A 21,751-nucleotide genomic window follows, 5' to 3' on the forward strand; every position below is an offset into this window, starting at 1 on the left:
ACCCTCAGGGGGCAGCCTGGCCCCATCCCCCAAGTCTGCACAGCTTCTCGGACTCTGACCTGACCTCTGCAGTTGCGGTGTCAGGGGTAGCCTGGACTCAGGAAGTGTCGGGGGTGATGGACAAGGGATAAGAAGAGGCCTGTAGAACTATGCCAGCTTTATTAGAGAAAGGGGATGTTGGGGTGTTGGGATGGGATGGGACTGGGGACTTGAGGGGGAAGGAAGAAGAACAGGTAGAGGCTAAGGACCGCAGAAAGGGAGCAAAGGGCCAGCAAACTTAGGAACCAGGCCCGCAGCAGAGCCTGAAGAGGCCACCTGAAGTCTAGCCGACAAATAATTTGGCCAGTGGTGCTGGAGCGAGAGGTGGAACTTTGCTGAGACCCCAAAACTTGCACAGTAGCCCTGAGGAAACTTGTAGTGTCACATTTTACCCAGGAAGAAACTAGGTAGCATCTGTGCCTCACTGCTCCTAAGATGGGACCAGGCATCTCAGTCCCAACTGGCCTACCTCCAAAACCAGTGCCCTTGCTCTTGTCCCTTGCCCACTAGTCTGGGGAAACCCTGGCTTAAAGAGCCTAGCATGAGAGATGCTAAGGTTATCCTGCCTTCAGGGCCAGTGGAGGCTAGGCCTCTGGTCTACTCTCCTGTACTTCCCAGCAGCCATCGTGAATACAGCGAGAGTCAGCCCAACCCCCCCCACACACACACACACAGCACAGACACAAGGCGTGTTTGGACCCCTGAATCACTCTCAGAGACCCAGTCTAGCACACGGACACACCGGAAAACTCCCAGTCCAGCCTGAGCAAGAAAAGCCCTTTGGTTGTTAGCTATATCCAAAGAGAGCCAAAAGGCCTGGGGATGCGGGGAGAGGAGGCAAAGAGAGCTGAGGGGTAGGATGAGGAGCAGGACACAGTTCAAGAGCAGGGCATGCAGTTATGGTCCCCATGGTGATCTATGTCCCACTGGTGGGCTTTACTTCTCCCCAGCCCAAGATCCTGGACAAGCCGCGCACACCTGTCTGCACACAAATGTGCACACAGGCTGTTCTCCACCTCCCGGGAGGTAAAGCAAGGAAACTGAGGCCGCCCTGCCTAACTGTCTTAGCAAGCCCCACCCATGCACCACCCACAGACTGACAACATCCCCAGGGAGACGCGATCATCATCTGCTCCCTACACAGGCAAGGGAACAGCCAAGCCTCCTGGTTACTATTGTTAGTAATGATACCACCCAGAATAGTATCAGCCCCTTGGATGTCTCTGAGGGTTTCTCCCCCTCACAAGGCTCCGCCCGGGCAGTGACAATGGTCAAGGGCACTGGCAGGCTGGGAGCTGGACTGGCAAAGGACTGGCCAGAGGAGCTGGAAGGCAGGACACCTGGGTTTCCTAGGAGGCAGCCAAGCTTGGAGCTGTGCACTCCGGGGGAGAGGCAGCTCCCCAGAGCTGCTCCCGATGTGAAGTCAGTTGTCACTTCTGTTAAAGTCATTAATTCCTAATTCCCCAATTACCTCATTAGGCGGCGGTGGGGAGAACGCGGCCGCTCCTACAGCAAATAATTATGGGAGTCAAAATTAATTTGGCAAAGTGGAGCGACGCTTTATTAGAAACGTCAAATTGCTTTTCTCTTATTTTGCTGCCGCCTCCCCACTCTCTGAGAACTGCTAACGACTCTGTGGTGGGAGCTGATGTGTCACTGGGGGAGGAGGGGGCTTGGGGCTGCCCCCAAGGGGCTTTGAGCCCATCTGGTACCCGACTCCCCCTCAGTGCCATCGTCTCTTGGGACCTCCACCCTTCTCAGCATCCTCCCCCATCCTCTGCAGCACCTAGGCCTAGTTCCCTCACAGCCCTGTACCAGGAGAGGTTTGAGGGAAAAGGACACAGTTCTCCTCAAGGCTCCCTGCCCTTCCTGCTCTCTAGGAGGAAGCACTACCCCCTAAACCTACCAGCCCAGATGCGCACACATGCTGCCCAGGTGGCTAGTCACAGGTGACCAGCATGCTGAGTACACCTCCCTATCCTGGAAGTGCAATGAACACATTACACATGTGATCCCATTTAAGCCTCTGCCCTCCCTCTCAGTGTGCCACATGCCCGGGGAAACTGAGGCTCCGAGGGCTGCAGTGACTTGCACTGACACTAAGCAGAAAAAGGGCAAGTGCTGGCATTCAAACTCACACCATCAGCTCCAAAGCTACACATGTCCTCACAGGACAGAGAAGAGGGGATGGCTGACGAACTCAAGGAAACATGATGACTCCCAACCACGCTGACAGGTGACTGCCACCACAACAAACTCTGCTCTGAGGAAACATAAAAGCAATCACACTCCACCAGGTCCCACTGACGCTAGGTCTCTCTGGGTCACCTCGACTCACGGCCATCTCTCCTATGACAACTGCCACACACTCACTACCACATGGCTGCTCACAGTGCCTCACCTCTCTCTACAGGCTGCCACACAGAACTTCAGGCCTCTTCCCCAGGCCTCGCCTCCAGCTCACTCCCTACACTTCCCTCTGTGTCCTTTTTCCCTCCTGGGGACCAAGGCTGTCACTTGCCATTGCTAACAGCCAAGCTCTGCTCACAAGATGCCTTCCCCTGGGTCTTCTCCCTTCACAGCTTGGTGTTGGAGGAGGGGTGCAGACCTGAAGAGCCGTTGTGTGGGAGCAGCCAGCAGCCCTAGCCTTACTCAGGTGGGGAAGGTCAGAACCTAGTCAAGCCTCCTCTTCTGCTGTTCTCTCCCTTCCCAGTTCTCCAACTGGCACAAAGAACCTGGCCAGCCTGTTCTACCCTCAGAGCCCAGGGCTCGGGCCAGGGCCAGCATGGGGGATGCAGACTGGAAGAGGGAGGGAGGGAGGGAGGGAGGGAGGGAGGGAGGGAGGGAGGGAGGGGCCTAGTATAGAGGCTGAGGTCAGAGGCTGGGGCTTAAGACTGTGGAGAAGGAAGGGGTGAGGGAGAGGCTAAGTTCAGAAATGAAATCTGACAAGGTCAAAGGTCACAGAGAAGGGTGCAAGGCAGGGCCAGAAGTCAGAGAAAGTGTGGGTTAGGACCAGAGGTCACAAGGATTGGGGTGGGGTAGGTCAGAGGTCACGAGGTGGCATGGGGTGGGGGTAATAGGACAGGGTTTGAGGTCAAAGGAAAGGGTGTGAGCATGGCCAGAGGTCACAGAGAAGGGTGTGGGATGAGGTCAGAGGTCACAGAGAATAGGCCAAGGCCAGTGGTCACAGGAAAAGGCATGGGGTGGACAAAGAGAAAGGAAAAGGGATAAACCACCTCTACACTAATGGATGTGAGGCTCAACCAAGAGATGAGTGGGGAATGAACTTGAGGAGAATCCGTGGGAAAGGTCTAGTCAAGGGTCCAGTGGGATGGCAAAGGTCATGGAAATGCAAGTCACAGGTAGAACAAAGGCAGGGTGGGATCCAAAGTCAAGACAAAGAGGCACAGGTGGCTGCTGTTGGGTAAGAAGGTGTGAGAGAGAAGACAGGGAGAGCAGTGAGCAGCAGCAGCCCAGAGACACCCTAAAGGTGAGGACGGTTCTGATGCCTACAGCGGAAGGGTCTGGAAAGCTCACAGACACTCAGGATGACTGGAAGACACAGTCGGTCTGCACATCAAATGGGTGGCTCTTGAGTGACTGGGAGGGGGCTGGATCTCAAACAAATACTTCAAGGTATGAGGGAAATGGGACCCTGAGTTCTCCCCACCAAGGACAGATGTGAGATGACATCCACAGCAGTGAGGACTGAGGGGATTTGGAGTCAGGATGGCGGGATGGGGTCTGAGGCCAGGGTTCTTACAATGTGCAGCTGTAGGTAGTCCCCGAGGCCGGAGGCGCTGTCCACTCGCACCAGCACAGCACTCCGCTGGTGGGTGCTGAAGCCTACGGCCAGGCGGTCCATCCTTGTGCTGGGCCGGTCATTGGGGGGCCATGTGTAGGTGATGAGCGCTCCCCCCTTCCCAAAGATGTATGTGGTCCCAGCTGCAGAGAGAAGAAAACGGAGAGGAAGAAATGTCAGTGGGAGTGCGCTGGGGGCCAGAGCCTGAGGACACGGAGCTTCAGCTAAGAATCCCACAGAAGCCACCAGCCCTGTAGCTCCAGGTGCCTGGGTGAGGGCCTGTGTATGTAGCTGCCTCATTAGGAATGCTAGCTTTAATTACAGCAACTCAGGTAACGCAGAGGGTGTGGCCAGAGAGAGAGAGAGGCTGCAAGGAAAGCTAGACAGCAAAAAAAAAAAAAAAAAAACGTCCTGTGAAGGAAGGGCCTGGGGTCTGCTTCTAACCAGCTCAACTTCTTCCAAGTGCTTCTTTGGGATCAGAGCCAAGCAGCAACGAGGCAAGAGGGAGTCTCAAGTGATGGCGGGAAGATGAGCAGGCCTGTGGGCAGCTGTGACTCACAGCTCATCATTGGCACCTTGCCAGTGCCAGCCCCTTTGTCCCCTCCCAGCCCCCTGGGAATCTTCCTGGTTTGTCCAAGGATCCTTGCTTCCACCCTCCACAGCCAAGGGTACCTGGGTGCCAAAGCCCAGAGGCCTGGAACCCTGCCCAGGAAGGAGGAGGCAAACATGGCGGGGGGGGGGGGGGATGGGGAAAGTTGACAGCCAGAGGAGGAAGGAGGCAGAGAGACAGATGGACAGAGAAGGACAGAGAGGGATGTAGGTGAGAGAAGCAGGAGAGTGGGAGCCTGAGATGTAGGCTCCCTCTCCCCCTCCCCCACCCCGCCCTCTCCTCTTCTCCCTCTCCTCTTCGCCATCCGGCTGCCGGGGGCGGGTGTGAGGTCCCTAACGATCTCAGCCCCAAAATAAACCCCATTAGTCGCCATGTTCCCTCCTGCGGCTGACTGAGCTCCCTGGGGGTGGAGGTGGGAGTGGGAGGGGGGGGCTGGTCACCCAGTTTCCGGGAAGGGAGCCTTTTCTGGGAGGCCAGGAGCACTAGACTCTTGGGCCTGCAGGAAAGGAAGGGGAGAGACTCCTCTTGCATTCTTTAGGACATAAGCGGAGCAGATGAGATTCATAAATGCTTGATTAAATCATTAGCTACTAAGGACTCCTCTCAAGGCTTCTTGGGGTGGAGAAAGGGGTTCAAGGGAAGACTTAGCCAGTGATAAGAGATGCAGACAGGGGTCTGAGGACAGACGCCTGGAGCCAGAGGAGAACCCAGTGCAGCAGAACTCTGACTCGGGCGGGGGTGGGGTGGGGTGGGGGAACAGCGACCTGGGGTCCCCTGCAGTCTGGGCGGTCAGGTAAAAAGAGGAATTCACCAGGGAACTCTAGATCCCCACAGGAGAGGGGACTTCTGAGTGCCATGGAGAGGCCTTGCGCAAGTGTGGAAGGCTGGGAGGGGAAGGCTGCCCCTGGGCATGGGAGGGGGAGGTGACCAGAGATGGAGAAGAAGGAGGCATTGGTCCCCCGCTGCTCCCCCAGCCCCTTCCTTGTCTCCTGCCTTCCAGATAGAGCATGAATGAGAAGGGACCTTCAGGGCCAGGGCAGACATGGGAAAACCACGTGGATGTCTAAATTTGTCTTTTTGCAGCCTGTAGTTTGAAAAGCACCCCAGCAGACAAAGGCGAACCAGCTCTGCCTCTGCGTGGTCAGGTGTATCTTCTACCTTAGTCTCTAGAGGCACAGTGGGGAAGGCTGGGCCTTCAGGTAGAGCTGCAAGTTTAAAGTAGCGAGGCAGTTCCAGTGAGGGCTATACAGTGAACAACAGCACCTCTATACTCAGTGCATGTTACCTGCCTGCCTAGTAAGGGCTGGGCCTGGAGACCAGAGCCAAACAGCTTTGCCTCAGCCAGTAGTAGAGTCTCTCAGCTCCCAACACTGCAGCATCCAGAAAATCGGCTGTTTCCATGACAACCATAATACCCAGGGTCCTCCCTCTCCCCTTCACTCACAAGCTGCATGTTGAATTCGGGGCTGGGGGGTGGCGGGGGGGATGGGATAGGATTGGGGAAACAGAGCTGTTGACCTTCCTCTGCACACTCCCTGGACCCTGGGTTCCAGGGCCTCCCAAGGAGAGGAGAATTTCATTGGGTTCCTTGGTCCTCTCACACCAAGGAAGGAAACTCCATCTGTATGGAATCTGCCCCCAAATCTGCCAGGTTTAAAGAGGAGGCCTCTCCTGCCGGCTTCCCGGATGGATGCCACACAGCGTGCTCACCACCATGGACAGCGCCATGCCAGCGCCCAGAGCACCGGAACAACAGTAAGCCAGGTACCGGGTTAGACAGAGAAGCCGCAAAGATCTGAGATACGTGCCCACAACCCAAGTCCCAAGCCTTACAAGCAGACACAGCTCCAAGTGTCGCACACCTAGGCCCCACACCCACGCGCAGGCCCCGACGCACCCAACTGCACACAAAGCCCCAGCCCCGGGAAGCAGACCCCGCCACGGGAGTCTCGGCAGCCAGGGAAACATGGCGGTAACCGTACAAAGACCGGACTCCTCGGCCCGCCAAGGGCAGGGGCCGGCAAAGTGCGAATGGGCGCTTGCGCCCCAGCCCTTCCACTCCCCAGGCCCGGCCTCCCCCAGGATTTATGATCCAGCTGTTCTCACACTGCAGCCAGTTTACCCTGCTGGGCAGACCTGCTGAAGCCGAAGGGCGTTTATTATACTGTGTGTGTTGGGTGGTGGTGGGTGGGGGGGAACCAGGGTGGAGAGACATTTCTTGGGCAGAAGAGGGAAAGGATGAATTGCTTATTGGGCTGGGGCTGCAGTAATTACCCCGAGGAGACATTTCTCTCCCCAACACCAGGGCTCCGGCACAGGCGGGGACAGAGGGCTTGGCTTACGAGGAGGTCGGGTGCAGGAGGCGGGGCTTCTGCTAGGTCCCGCCTCTCCGGCCACGCTTGGGAGGAGCTTCCTGCACCTCTATCAGGCTAGCAAACTGTCTCTGGCCCTGGCCCGAACTCCCCCAAGAAGGCAGACCAGCTTTGGTGGCCGGCACAGCATTCCTCGTTTATAACTCTTGACAGTATCCAGAAAAGGTTCGAGAAGCGTAGGGGCCTACAGCAAGCCCCAGTACTGCTCAGGGCTGGCGTAGACCAATGGCTCTTTTCCACAGTGGGAATAAGGAACTGACTGTGCATAGCACGCTTGCCAGGCCCACGCCGCTAGAAGCCCACAGCAAGAGAGTTTCTAATCAGACATAAGATGTCACAGGCTCAAGGTTGGCACCTTTCTGCACACATCCAATACAGTCTCCTCAATGCCTTCTAGACCCAGAAATTCACAGAGCCATAGAATACTAGATACGATCAACAGTACACACACACACACACACACACACACACACACACACACACACACACCATTAACAGTGGCTAGGGAACCCTGACTCAAAATAGTCATTCAATGTAAAAACTGCCCATGCAGTTATGTCCCAGAGCTGAAAGCACACATGCAGCCACTGTGTCTGCCAGTGCCCCAGCAGCAGCTGAAGCTAGCACGAAAGCCTTCTGGAAGATTTAGAATGGCCAAGCGATAAGGCCCCTGCCTACATAATCCAGAAAACCCTGGGCCTTAGGTGCTTTCTGTCACCAACAAATCTTCCCAAAAGGACCACCACAAGCAAGGGCGTGGAGCTTCTGCCCTGGCCCCAGAAGTCTAAGCTCAACTCTCTCTTGATCTACAGACCTCCTCGACTCTTAACTTCCTCCCTGGCCATACACCAGCCAGCCAGCAGTCTAAGTAACACACCCATCCCCAGAATCAAAATGCACGACAGTCCCTTTTATGCTGGAATAGACTGACGCAGAACTAAGCTGGGGTTGAGTCTTTCTTTACTGGTACTTGGGAGAACTAGAAAGGAACCGAGAGCTCATGGAGGGATTCAAAAACCAGGACAAAGGGATTCACAGCCAGGTGTCATCATCTCCTCCATCCATGTTAGGGTTAGGTCATTAGGTCGCAGGTGTGCTGGTCACCCCATACCTTCCAGGGACATCAGGTGCAGAAGTGTCAACTGTGTTTGGCAGGTGGGTCGGGTCATTATGTAAGAGGAGTGGTTGGGGGATGGGAAGGAAAGTGGAAAAGCAATGAGGAGGCAAGAGATGCAAGTCAAGCCTCCTGGAGAAGCAGGTGTTCATGAAGAGTCCTGTGTCCGTACTAGGGAGCCTTGGGCCAGGAGGAAGCCTGGCTGGCTGCTAGCCCCGGGGAGGAGTCCCACGGGAAGCTGGTTCTCTCATCTCCCCCATAGGTAAGGTGAGCAGAGCTGGGGTCAGTTGTGACATATTGCTTCCTCCTCCTCTGGCTTTCCTTGGCCCCTTCCTTCCTCCCCGAACCCTTCAGAGCCTCCTCACTGCCTTCATCAGTGTCCCAGGCTGCTCCCCGTCTCACCCTCCACTTCCTTCCACCCTGAAAAGACACTTCTCCCAGGGCAATGCTATAGGTCTGCCAGGCCCATGTCCCCACAGCATCAGGGGCTGTGACAAGAAGCTTCTGGGAGAACTGTAGAGGGATAGAGCATCCTGCACACGCCAGGATAGAGCATCCTGCACACGCCAGGATAAGCCTGGACTCCTGCTCCCTTCCTCTGCCTGACTCCTGTTCCTTGCCAGCTCCTGGGCCCTCCTCCCCACCTGCCCAGCATCCCTGAGCCAGCACTTGTCTCTTTGGCCTCCTCTTTCCTCCTCTTCTCCCCACAGGGCTCCCCTCCAGTGCACCTGGCCCCCTTTCCTAGCTCACTCTTTCCGCCTCACATCACTGCCTAGAAGGCCCATCTTCTGGCTGGAGTCTTTGGGAGCAACACTGGGCCTGAGGAGTGCCGGAAGCGAGCGATGAGGAGGGGCAGGGGACACTGAAGAGGGCAAGAGGGGTCCCAGGGAGGCAGAGTTGGCCTGAGGAGCATGGTGAGGAGTGAGGAGGTGGAGGAAGAGAAGTGGAGAGCGCTGCCTGCGGCAGGGATGGCAGCTGAGACAGATCAGAGAGGGGAGACTTGCCGAGGGAGACAAGGGAACACAGGTACAGTCTGAAGAGACCGCTCCTGGGGAATGGATGAAACAAAGTCGTGGCAAGTGGGGGGGGAGGGGCGGGGCGGGTATAAAGACCGGATATGACATGAGACACAGTGCTCAGGAAGCTTTTTGCACATACAGAACAACATTGGAAAGCAGAGACAGTGGAGAAAATGGGAGGCAGTGAGGGCCATGGATGGGACACAACAGTGTGGGTGTGTAGAACATGATGGAGGAACAAACACGGGGCTGCACGTGAAAGGTGATGGGCAGTCAGAAATGAGGAGTGATGAGGGGCCAAGAGAGGGGGGCGGGATGGGAGCTCTAAGATGGGACAGAAATGTGACAGGAGCGTGGAGGGCCAGAGTGCCCAGACAGCAGGTGACAGGCTGCAGAGATGGAGAGGAGCATCCAGAAGTGGAAGTTATCAGGCTTCAGAAAGGGGACCGGATGGAGGGCTGTGAAGGGAGCCTAAGAGGAAAGGTCAGATGAGGTGTGGAGATGTGGGCTGGAGGGCACAGCGTGGACGGAAGACAGGGGCAGAGATGGAGGGGCAAGGTGCAGAGACGGGAGCCGTGGTGCAGGACAGAGCAGGGGCGGGTGGTGATGAATGGGCTGAAATGAGAGGCGAGGGGGGTGGGGTGGGGGGGTCCGAAGCTCTAAGGTGGAATGTGAAGGAAGGACGAAGCAACGGGATGAAACGTGTGAAGAGGGACAGGTGTGGCAGGAAATAGGGGACTCGGCATGGATAACTGGGGTACAATAATGGAAAGTGACAGGTTCATAGAGTCTGAGGGACATAGACAGGAGGTGACAGGTACAGAGCTGGGAAGAGTTGGCCTCCTGAGAAACCTGGGGGGGGGGAGGGGCAGGTATGAAGGAATGAAGGGCCTGAGACTAGAGGGGGACGTGTGGAAATGAGAAGTGACGGGAGTCAAGTAGGGACCGATGGGGTCGGCTTAAGAAGGCAGCGGAAGGGGCTTGGAGACGGAGGTTATGAAGGGCTGGGATGGCAGGGAAAATGACAGACACCGGGAGAGGTGACGGGGAGCCTGGGAGCACAGAGAGACATGCTGAGGTGGCAAGCTGAGGGTCACAAGTAGAAGCAGGGCAGAGATGAGGAGTGGGGGTGAGTGGGTGCTAAAGATGGGGGGGGTACAAGAGGGTGCAGCTGATAGGGCAGTGGACTGAGGAAAATATTTGCGAGGTGGTGGAAGGCCCGTAATGAATGGGGAAAAGGAAGGTTGCCAGGTAGGCAGAGGTGGAAGGAAAGGAGGTACCAGACTGCCGTGGAAGGTGAGGGTGAGGCAGAGGGAGGTAAGAGATGAGCAGAACAGGGACGGAGGTGACAGGAAAGAGAGACTCAAGGAGGGCGCATAAAAAGGATGAAAGGACAGACGGGGTGATGGTGCTCTGGGAAAGGGAGAGGCTAACAAAGCACATGGGGAGAAGCAGGTGCAGGTGAGGCTAGTTAGCAGCGATGAAGACAAGGGTGAGGGTGAGCAGGAGGAGTGGAGAGATGGAGGTGAGGGTGGGGCTGGCATGTTGGGAGCTGGAGATAGGAGGTGAAGGGGCTCCGCCGCAAAGCCCAGCTCCGCGAGCTCACAGTCGGGGTGCGGCCCTCGGGACTCCCGGGGCCTGGGCGGAGCACCCGAGACCCCCCCACCCCAACCAACCAGTCCGCTGGCGTCGGGGCGCCACTTACCGTGCCCGCTGCGGGTGAGGAAGGGCATGCGGTTGATGGCGATGGGCACGGTGCCGTGCTTGCTGTGAAAGTGGTGGACGTGGTGGGTGGTGCTGAGGCTGGACGAGACCCGGGCCCCTTCTGCCGCCCCCAGCAGCAGCAGCAACCCCAGCAGAAGCGGCAACGGCGGCGGCGGCGGCGGTGGCGGCAGGGGCCCGGCCAGGGCGGGGGGGCGGCGCGGGCACCCCCCCTGCCCGCTTCCCCCGGGGGGCATTTCGGCCCGGGGGCGGCCACCTCACAGCCCCATGGCTGGGGGCGGGGACGCGGGGCTTCGCGGCCCCGCGAAGCCCCCCTCCGGCTGCGAGCTCCGGGAGGGGGGTAGGGGTGAAGCAAAGGAAAACCAGAGCCCGAGCCTCAGTCCGGAGCCAAGCAAATCAACTGGATCCCGCCGGGGAATCCGGGGTGCGCGCAGCGGGAAGGCCAAGGTCCGGGGCGCCTGGGTCCATCGCGAGGGGCTAGGGGTCCCCCTCAGGCCGGGGCCGGGCCGGCGCAAAGGGTTGTCAGCGGCCAGCGGGTGGGGGCATGGTGCTGGGGAGGGGACGGTAGGGAAATCCTGCGGAAAAACCCAGCGGGGCGGGAGATGGGGTGCGCAGTAGGGACGGAGGCCCGACTCCCCCGAAAGCGAGAGCCACCGTAGAACCGACCCGGCGCCGCTGCCGCCCGACGGAGGCCAGAGAAGGAAGGAGGGAGCGGCCGGGGGAGGGGGGCGGGAGGAGGGGGAGGGAAGCAAATCCGGGTGATGGGGGGGGTGAGGGGAGAGGAAAGGAGAGAAGAGGGAAGCGGGGCCAAGCAGAGGAAAGGCGCGAGCCTGCGAGATTCCGGCGGAGAGATGGAGGCAGCGGAGTGTTGCTGCAGAGGCTGAGAGGGCTGGAAGGGAGAAGGAGGGAGGGACAGAGGGAGGGAGAGAGGGACAGAGGGAAGGAAGGGAGGGGAGGGGAAGCGCAGGAGCGGGGGGGGGGGGGCAGGGCGGAGGGACCCGAGCGGCTCCCGATCTGCGGGCGGCGCTGGGCAGCTCCGCGGCGTGGCACCTGGCTAGCCCGCTCCGCGCTCGCCTCTCCTCTGCGCGCGCCCCGCCCCTCCCCCGCACTCGAGAGCGCGCTTTCCACCATCACCATCACCACCACCACCACCGCCACCCCCCCTCCGGGAGAAGGGGCCCTGCTGAATAATTGAACAGGACTGAGGCTAGCAAGAGAGGCTGCTCTCTTCCTCCTCCTCCCCCTCCCCTCCCCCATCTGGACGAGGCCCAAAAGTGCTTGCTGGCCCAGCACTCAGAGATGTAGCCACAACCCTCTTCAGCACCCCCTGAAACACATGTATAAGCTGGCTTGTGGACCGATTCAGGTATGAAAACACCCACTCGTCCCTAAAGGCAACAGTGTGCCAGGAGGCACAGAGCTCAGACACATATATGCATGTGTGTGGTCAGATACTGGCATACCAAATTCTTGCAGAGGCATATGTGCGCGCGCGCACACACACACACACACACACACACACACACGTTTGACTATAGGCAGTGAATGGCCAACATACACTCCCCACCCCCTTGAAACTCACCCTCCAAGACAGTCATCCATAGCCATAGAAACAACCTATCCAAAGCCCCAAAGGCACTGGAGACACACACACACACACACACACACACACACACACACACACACACACACACACCCCGAGGTGCTTGCCTACCCCTACACAAGGCCTTCTTCCTTTCCTCCAACCCTCTCTCCTCTCCCCTCCCCTGCCCAGCTCTCCCCTCTCCTAGCCTCAGCCCCTAGCTCCCCGGGGTTCTGCAGGCACTTGTCCAGAAGGACAAACCCTTCCCAGCCCATGTACATCTAGCTGAAGAAATCTCTCTCTTTTAGGATGCCCTCTTAGACTGGGATCTGCTCTCCAAAATGGGGGGGGGGGAGGGTAGATTAGAAGTCCTTGCCATGGCTCCAGTGGTACGTGAAGATAAAATCCCTTCCCCTCCCCACCCCCCCACTTGGCTGCAACCTTCACACTCACATCAACCTGCTTGGACAGGGCAGAGTGCAGTGCAGCAGGAAGACATTACAGAGGCGACCCTGAACTAGGGACAAGTGGACAGGTGAGCAGAAAGGGAAGGCCAATAGACAAGGAGGGGGAGGGGAGAGTGGCTTCTAGTTATCCAGTCCAGGTTCCATTCTGGTGCAAAATTGTCATGGTGAGCTCACCAGGGCAAGCCAGGTGTGGAGTCTAAGGCCTGGAATCCCAGCGCTTGGTAGGCTGATGTGCGTACCACAAGCTGGAGTCTAGCCTGGGATACATATTGAGACTTTGTCTTTGAGACAAAGAAGAGAGAGGAAATCAAGTTCCCTCAGGACTGCTGCAGCCACTCCCCCCAGTTTGCTAGAAAACAGGGGCAAGTCCACAGGGCCTGCACCACACCCTCCCAAAGTGGAGGCCAGTCCTTGGAGGAACCGAAGAGGAAGGAGGCTTCAAGTGGCGACAGGCCCACAAGGAAGGAGAGACAGTCGAGTGGGATTCCACGAGGCCCTGTCCATCTGCCCACTCTCTCCCATCTTTGGGCCCCTGGCTCTGGAGTACAGACTGACCCGGCTTCAAGCAGGCAGAAAATTTATGACCCCAGAGGGAGAGAGGGAGGAGCTGGTGGTGGTGAGAGGAGAGGAAGGGAAACCGCCTAGAGGCCAATCAATATCGGCGAGTGGGAACTGGAGAGAGCCAGGGAGAAGGATGCTGGGGGGGTGGGGGTGGGGGGTGGGGGGATGGGGGGTGGGGGGATGAGGGGTGGGGGGGTGGGGGTGGGGGGTGGGGAGACAGACGGTAAGAAAGAAGAGAGTGAAGAGAGGTTGCAGAGATGAGGAGAGATCGTGAGAGACTGTCTCAGACAGCAGGAGCCCAGGGGCTTTGGGGTGGAAGTTTCCTCCCTCCGACCCCCTCCCTCTCTCCTTGCATTGACCAGCCCAGTCCCTTCTCCTTTCTCTCTACTTGTCGCTCAGCTCCGACTAATCTTTTTTTTTTTTCTCCTGACCTGCTGGAGTTGACTCTGGGGAGCTCCTCCCCCCCCAAACCCCTCAAAAGCTCCCATGATACTGATGGAGAAACTGAGGCAAAAGGCAGGAAGAAGCTGTCCTGAAGGTCAGGTCTCTTCTTGCTAATCTTTCTCCGTCCAGGCAGTTCTGAACACCCTCAGAGGGCAGATTCTGCCCTGACACCTTGCCCTGTCCTCCCTACCTGCTCTTCACACGCAGACAACATCCTTACAGGTTTCCATTTGACAGTGTGCTCTTGTGCTCTGTCGTTCTTGGAGCCCACTTGAAGAGCCAGACAGAGGAGAGGCCCCAGGAGAAAAGGGAACATGGCAGACACCCCACCCACTTTGTCCTCTTGCAGTAGGGGAGACCTCAGAGTAGGCCCAGCCAGCACTGGCTCCTTCAGAACAGCGCTGAGCCCAGTCGGGCCTCCACGTTTCACCCACCTTTTCTTTAGCTCCACGGTTTTGCTCTGGCTATAGTACCAGACACACAGATCAGTTCTTGAGATGATGGCACCTCCCAGGGTGAGGCTGGACTCTTGTGTCCCTTCTTTCTCCTCCCCACCCCTGCCTCCAGCTCGACGCCCTTTCCTAACGCCTGCATTCTCCATGTGGGAGCGCAGCAGTGTGTGGAGAGCCTTACTTAGGCCAGATCCCAAGCAGGAAAAGTCTGGCATGGGCATCACCACCATCCCCAGGACCCCACATGCAGCAGGAGTAACCATGACCGTCAAGGGACCCCAGGTTCTGGCAGAGCTCAACCCTTGACCCCCTGCGACTGGAGGCTTGGTGAAGGATCAAATGGAAAGGCCTTTGCAGGTAGCACCAAACTACCAGTGGGAAGGGTTACAATAGACAGGTCTGTGCCAACTGGAGCCAAGTAGAACACACAGCAGGGCTGAGGTGGTCCTGAGCTGCCTTGGGAGGTTTCGGGAGGCACAGAGAACCGCAGGTCAGAGGGTTTCCTGGGGACAGAAGTGGGAGGACTGGCCACCCCTGAGCGCCAGGGAAGTGCAGAGGGAGAAGGGACGGACATTTTATCAAAGGAAAAGCCAACAGCCATCCAGGAGCCCCATCCCCTGGGATGACTCAGGACGCCCGCCCTGAGGCAGAGGAGTGGCAGAAAGATCTGCTGTAGCCACCTTCAGGCACCTACAGGCCTGTTGGCTCACTTCCACTTGTGTTTGAAAAGCAGAGAGGAGCCTTGTGGGTGAGTCGTGAGGAGCCGGGTGTGTGTCTTTTCTGCATGCCACTCTGCTATTCACCCACCCCATCCCTAGTCATCAAAGAGAAAGGCCAAAGTCTCTTCTGTACCCCCACCACACACACCCTCCTGCCCCCCCCCCCCGCACCCCCTCCCGCCTGCCCCAGCTGTCCTCCCTCTGCCACACTGTAACCAGCTGATGGTTACCAACCTCTAGGGACTAGAAAATGCTGCCAAAGCTGTTATCTCTGGGGAGGGGCCTCAACAATATGCAAGCTGGCAAGTGAGGATGCTAGGGACTGACCTTGTGGCTCAAAGGGACAACCTGCAGCTGGGACTCTTGGGGAGAGAAAGAGGAGACAGCAGGACCTGTGTCTAGGGAAATCAGATGTCCTGCCATTCTCAGAAGCAGGAGAGGCAGTCTGCCAATAGATGGCAGCAGTGAGGTGCAGCAACCGCTAGCCCCTGTAGCCTCTGAGGTGATGGATCGGGAAGGAAGTAAAAATGCTTCCTTCTTCCCTCCCAGGCAGTTCCTGTGGCTGGGATATGGTGAGACCACCCAGGGCCCAGCCCTGCCAGCACTCACGGTCGTTGCAGACAGGGCCTCCGTAAGAAGTCATGGTACAGTCACAGGTAAAGCCATCCCACTGCTGCAGGCAGACACCCTGGTTGGCACAAGATTCTTCGGTGCAGGTGGTGCTGGGGCCTGGAGAAAGCAGGAAAGAGAAGTGCCCGGGGCTCAGCCACTGGCCTGGGGGCTGCAACCGTTCCACAGCCAGGCAGAGGGGCTCTGCCCTTGGTCTACCAAACCATCAAGGCCAGATACTGACCAGGGTGATGAGGCAGGATAGGAACAGGAGGGGCGGGGTGTAACTCAAGAACTGCTAGGCTTGTGGCTAGAGGTCATGGTGGGAGGAAACAGGGAGAGTGTGTGGTTCCTTCCTCACCTGCCCCCCTTGTCCCAGAGCTCTCGGGACAGGCTCCTGCAAGGACTGAGGAGGAACACCCGTGCTTGTCAGCCTCAGGGCCACATCTAACCACTGTGCCCCACACTCACCATCACAGCCCCTCTCCACCTGCCCGATGCGGTGCAGGGCATCAGCGATGAGGTCTGGGAGGCGCCCATTGAGGTCCACAGAGGCCAGGCAGCCCTGAAAGCCATCCCGAGAGGCCACCAGCTTTGGCAGATTGCTGAACATATTCTTGCTCAGGCCACCAATGTACAACTCCCCTGCAAAAGGGAGCGGTGTCAACACCCTGCCCGCCTTGTCCCTATTGTCCTCGCAGGATGCTGCCATCCTGCCACTGGGTCCCCCCCAGACATCTGAAAGGCTGGCTCACCGCATCCCTAACAGACACAGCGAACTGCAGATCCCCCACCAATGCCGCCTCTTCCTCTTGCCTTTCCTTTGCCACCTGTCTGTTCCCCTCCCTTAGAAGCCCAGATGCCTGGGGTAGCGGGGGTGGGGGCAGCTGGAGGGACCCACTCCATGTTCTCTCCCACACGCTTGATTCCAGTTCCGTCCTGTAATCAGGGCCTTTCATGGATGCGCAGCCCCACATCCCTTCCACCCCCACCCCCCCCCTGTCTCTTTCCCAAACACTGTTCCCATAACTGCAGGCCTTTCCCCACTTAGCAGCCTTCCCCCTTCCAAAGTCCTCCTGACAACTGGGACTCTGGCAAGAGGTAGGTCTTCCTCGGAGATGCCTAATTTCCCACATGGACTCCCAACTCTCCTTCAAGAGAAGTGCCTGGCCAATGTCTCTCTAGTGAGCTGCAGAGGCCCTGGGCATCAGAGTCCCTGGGTCTGCTGCCACCTCGATTCTCTGGACCACAGCGCCCTCTCCTGGGAGCAAGGAGACTTTTCAGCACTGCCATGCACTTCCTGGGTCTGCGTTCACTGGTCTCTGAGAATCTTCCCCAAGTTTTAACAGTTTGGGTTACCGTGGACACACATGGAGCCCTGTGGGGCTGCGGGGTGCCACAGCCATATCATGTACCCCAGCTGGCTCTGAAAAAGCTGCAAGGCCTCGTGTCTCCTGTTTCAATGCCCCGTCTCCTTCTCCTTCTCCCCTCCCACTCCTGTTTCTCTTTCTCCTCCTCTTCCTCTCAGCCACCTACTCTGGGGACTGGCAATGACCATTTCTATGACTGCTGTAAAGTCACTGGAGAAGGTGGGACACTGGTGGGAAATAGCCTGCCCAGTGCTCCATCTCAGGGGCCTTCACCGGAGAGCCCAGAGAGACACAGTGGAGAACAGGAAAGAGGAGTGGGGAAGAGAAGCCGTGGCCCCTTACGGGGCGAGGAGGGGGGGCGGGGTTGATCTTGCTGGAGAAGTGGGGCCCGGGCTAAAGCCAGCCTGCTCCAGAGGCTCCAGCCCCACCTTTGAGATCCAGATTCCGGGCACCGTTGGAATGCTGCGTGACTGTGCGGGAGTCAATCTTCAGGGTGTGCACGTTGCCTGGGTCCCTGGATACCACCACGTTGTGCCACTGGTTGTCGTTGACCGGTTTGTCTGAGTTCCCCTTCATTAAGGACGGGCCATTCCCCAGGTCAAACACGTAGTGGATGTACCTGCCCCGCAGTGGGAGGAAACACTAGATCAGGTAGGGACTGCTGAGGGGCCAGGAGAGACGGAGCTACTGCTGGCAAAGCGAGGGGCCTGGGAAGGAGGGCTGGTAGAGGAGATCCCAGGGGAAGGAACCGAAACAATGGCATTACACGGATGTGGCGTGAAGTCTCGTCCAAGGAAGGACACGTGCAGGGAAGCCACAGAGGCACTTGTTCTTCGAACCCAGAAAAGGGCCTGACAGAGGGGGAATTCTGGTGATTACAGTTGGGCTCCCCTAGAAGCAGAGACTGAGCTGCTTGGGGGGGGGGCAGGGCGGGGAGTGTTCATTCCTCCAGGGCAAGCAAAGGGCTGGGCTTACTTCTGCCATAGAGAGGGCAATGGAGAGAGAAGGTATGTAACCGGAAACCCTGGCAAGGAAGCAGCTGAGGAGCCAGCAGCACAGAAGCAGGGCTCAGCTTCTCCATCTTGGCTGAGGAGGGACCCTCCTGGATGATGTCTAAGGATGTGACTGTTGACCTGATGTCTGGGCACCCTGAACATTCCCATAGCCAGGGGAGAGCTGTATCTGGGTCAGCAAGGGGACACCACAGTGCCCAGCCCCTCACCCCTTCACCAGCTCGATGACAATGAAGTCATTGCCGTTGCCTGAGTTGAACAGCAGAAGTCCATCCGGGGCTGTGGTCTTGAACTGGAAGAAGAGGTGCATGGAGGCATAGGCTTGGAGCGTAGCCAGCGCCAAGTAGCTGCTACGACTCTTGAAGGTGACAGGATCAGCCACGATGGCACGCAGGCCAAAGCGGGCATTGAGCTCACAATAGGTGATGTCCCCGTCTTTGCACTGGTCCATGTAGGGTTGACCATTGAACACCAGCCCACTCAGGTGCCCGATGAAGTTGGAGGGCACCACAGAGATAAACCGCCGCTCTGTCATGATGCCCGTCTCAATGTTGTGGAACTCCAGCCGAGTGTGGGCGCCTGCCATCTGTCCTGCTCAGGACAGAAGACCAATATGAGGGAGAGGAATAGTGCACAGAACACGGGGTCACCTCCGTGACAGGGCCCTGTGCTCCCGGAAACAGCACTGCCTCCACACAAGGCCACAGGAAGGGACGTCGGCAGATTGTTCTGGGCCAGCGCTACCATCCCACCGTGCTGGGAGAAGCTTGTACAACTCAGTGGAGGACCAACAAGCTCCCGAGAAGATGCCGCCTGAAGGGAACTGACCCATAATAATGACTTCCCTAGGAACAGCAACCCAGGCAGAGGTTACAAACCAAGCACGGGTCACTAGAAATAGGTCCACCACCCTGGGTCCAGGCCACCTACCCTCCACAGTGACGTTGTCCACAGACAGCTGCAGGCTCTTGCCACGCCGTGCCACCCTCACTGTGTGCCACTCATTGTCGTTCAGCTTGTGCCCCGCAAAGAGCGTCTCGGGGCCTTTACCTGCAGCACCAAGGGGGGAGTGAGCATGCCACCAACACATGGTCACAGACAGCTTCGGGCATCGCCCAGGCGTGAGGCAGCCCGCCTGCACGTGCACACAGTCAACTCCTAGCACGCACTGACGTGTATTCCCCTCGCCTCATCCCTGGAGAGCATGCAGGGAGATCTTTTACAGCTAGGGTGGGGGTGGGGGTGGGGGGGTGTCACAAACCTAATCCATTCAGCCCTGCCATTTTGTGTGACTGCAGAGGACATCATTTGTTCTAGACTGTGACATGAATGGTGGCCGTGAACACAGACATGCCTTCCTCTGGTCTCCTGAGACCTGGGACGCTAGCAGCTAAATCCTTAGGCCTCACACTCAAAACTCCACACACCACAGAGGAAGGGCACCCACAGCTTTACACACACACACACACACACACACACACACACACACACACACACACTTGCACAAGCCAGCTTGGGCCCACTGTAGCCTTCCATTACACTCCTGTTTAACTCCACACCCTGGAACTGATATCTCCTACACAGCACTCAAAGAGCCTGCGTGGCCACAGACGTGTTCTGCTTCTTGGAAACAGTGACCATTTGTCGACAGTTGATTGACATGTGACTGCCAGGTGTTGCTGGGTTTTGCAGCACTTCCGGGGCCTCAGGTGTGTGCTCACACTATGCCACAACCATATAAAATGAGTGGCACCGAGTGCACAAGCTTTCTACTTGAGTCTTTCCCGTTCACACCCTCCTTTAGGGGTTCTGAGTGCGAGGCACACCTTGCAGAAACTTGAGACTGAGCACTTAGCCCAGTGACAAAGATACCTGGATCTGTCTACGTTGGCTCCCCTTCTAATCCCAGCTTACAGCCCTTGGTGGGAACTCTGCAGACTCAGACATTAAAGATTTACACTTGGAGGCTCTGGGCATGCCCCTACCCCTCCTATCAAATCGTCTTTCCCTTGTCTTTGCCTGCCCCCTTGTGGCCACTAGTGGAGATGCAGCATTACGTCTCCAGGCTTTCTGTTCTTGCAGATTTCTTCTTCCTGCTGCTGACTTGGGCAGTGTCTTCATCCTCACTTTCCCAGAATCCATAAGCATCCTTGCCAACTACCTCTTCCTGGCTCTACTTCGTTCCGTCCATCCTGCCCTCCACAATTCCCCATTTCACCGCCATGCTTCTTCCCCTCCCCACAGCCCTGGCCAATTCCCTCATGAGCGATAATGAAACTATGTTTCCCCTCCCTCCATCCCTTTCTCCCTAGATCCCAATGTCCAGCCTCCCAGACCCCTTGGGTCTCTGCAGAAGAAGAGGGAAACCACTTACTAGGTGCGCAGCCGACGCGCAGGCAGTCTGGGGGGGCCGTGGGGGGCAGAGGGGAAGGGAGAAAAAAAGGCAAAACAAGGTTTTGTGTGGTTTTGTTTGTTTTTTTTTTTTTTACATCCTTCACAGGGAGGGGTATCTGCAGGCAGGGACTCCCCTAGGGCCACTTTCTGGGGACCACGCGTGCCCAGGTGCCCTCTCCCCTTCCTCAGTTGGACCCTTGTCCTTCCTGCCCTCAAGAGGGCTCCAACCCTCCCTAGAGCCAAGAGGCAGAGCAGTCAGGTGGTGGGAAGAGGCTTGTGTTCCCCTTTTGAGGGTCCCAAGCCTCTCATGTCTGAGGGAGACGGGCACCTCGGCAATCCCAGCCGTACAGGGGATACCGGGGATGAGGGCTTGACCAACCCCACATCTACCCAAGCACTGAGAGGGAGATGGGTAGGGAAGGCCAGGGTCCCTGCATCCCCTGCTCTGGGACGACACCCTGCTTAGAGCTCAGGTGTGACGCGTCACTCCTCAAGTTCTGAGCTCGAAAGAGGGGTCTGCCCCAGGGCCCCCTTCTTAAGGCCATACACCTCCCAAAGCCCCAGAGGCGGGCACCACCTCTACAGGAACCTTCCTTCTATCTGTCCCTGCCTCAGGGGCACCAAGTAGTATCTTGTCCAATTTCCTAAGGAGAAAGCAAGGCCTAGCCACAAAATGTGGCTTCTAGGCAGTGTGCAAGTCACTGAAAAGCAAAGTCCCTCAGTCCTGCATTGCTGTCCCCCCATTTCAAAGCTGGGTTTCTCATGAGGAAAAAAAGCCTAAGTCTATGCAGAGCCAACATCCCAGGCCCTTAGGAGGCTCTGATCAACCCTTTGGTTGGTGGGAGTTGGCCAGGCCTTTCAAGGAGACAGAGCCCCAGGTCATTTGAAGTTCTAGTGTGCCCTTAGGGTGTCGTACCACTTCATAAGCCCAAAGCCTGGCCAGGCTGGGGTGATGGGACTGCCTGGGGCTGTGAGGTGGGGTAGGGAGGGAGGGCCTGCGTCCTCACCTCAGTGACTCAAAGTCATTGAAGTGACTTGAGGCAGATCTCTGTGAGCCTGCAAGTCTCTTCCTCTCAGAGCTGAGAGGCTACAGCAGGTTATGGGTGTGCCCTGGTCTAGCCCTGGCCTTTCAGAGAGAGGACAGTCTCTAACCCTGGTCTCCCGTGGGTTCTCCATGAACAAGCCATGCCCAGATGCCCCATGGCCCAGGATGCCCCTGGCATCCCTTGGGCCACGGAAGGTTCCTGCAGTGGTGGTAAACAGATACCCACTGTGGCTCTGAGGGTCATGGGCCCTGAGGCAGTACAGCTGAGCTCCTCACGCGTTGTCAACCACAGCAGAGTGGGAGGAGCAGCAGGGACCCTGAGCCACAGCCTGGGCACCCAGGGAGCAGCAGAAGGTCACAGGACAGACACAAGAGGAAGTGGCGTGGGAGTCAAAGGGGGGAAGGAGGCTGAGAAAG

General features: G+C 57.7%; 1 protein-coding gene across 7 annotated transcripts in view; it reads right to left on the minus strand.

Moving 5' to 3' along the window:
- NRXN2 (neurexin 2) overlaps positions 1 to 21,751 on the minus strand; it is a 114,424-nt gene that overhangs the window by 24,430 nt on the left and 68,243 nt on the right. For 2 of the 7 annotated variants that reach the window (XM_084760309.1, XM_084760310.1), the window contains exons 9-15: positions 20,268 to 20,296; positions 18,826 to 18,952; positions 18,105 to 18,486; positions 17,311 to 17,501; positions 15,984 to 16,157; positions 15,513 to 15,632; positions 3,803 to 3,984 (exon numbers count right to left, since the gene is read on the minus strand). In XM_084760309.1, coding sequence (XP_084616435.1) covers positions 3,803 to 3,984; positions 15,513 to 15,632; positions 15,984 to 16,157; positions 17,311 to 17,501; positions 18,105 to 18,486; positions 18,826 to 18,952; positions 20,268 to 20,296 — 1,205 coding nt within the window. Of the gene's footprint in view, positions 1 to 3,802; positions 3,985 to 10,661; positions 11,586 to 15,512; positions 15,633 to 15,983; positions 16,158 to 17,310; positions 17,502 to 18,104; positions 18,487 to 18,825; positions 18,953 to 20,267; positions 20,297 to 21,751 lie in introns of those variants that run through there. The other 5 variants (XM_084760314.1, XM_084760313.1, XM_084760315.1 and 2 more) reach the window with 4 other exon arrangements.

The sequence above is a fragment of the Acomys minous genome (genome assembly GCF_964271855.1).
Source record: "Acomys minous genome assembly, chromosome: 2".
NCBI classification, from domain to species: domain Eukaryota; kingdom Metazoa; phylum Chordata; class Mammalia; order Rodentia; family Muridae; genus Acomys; species Acomys minous.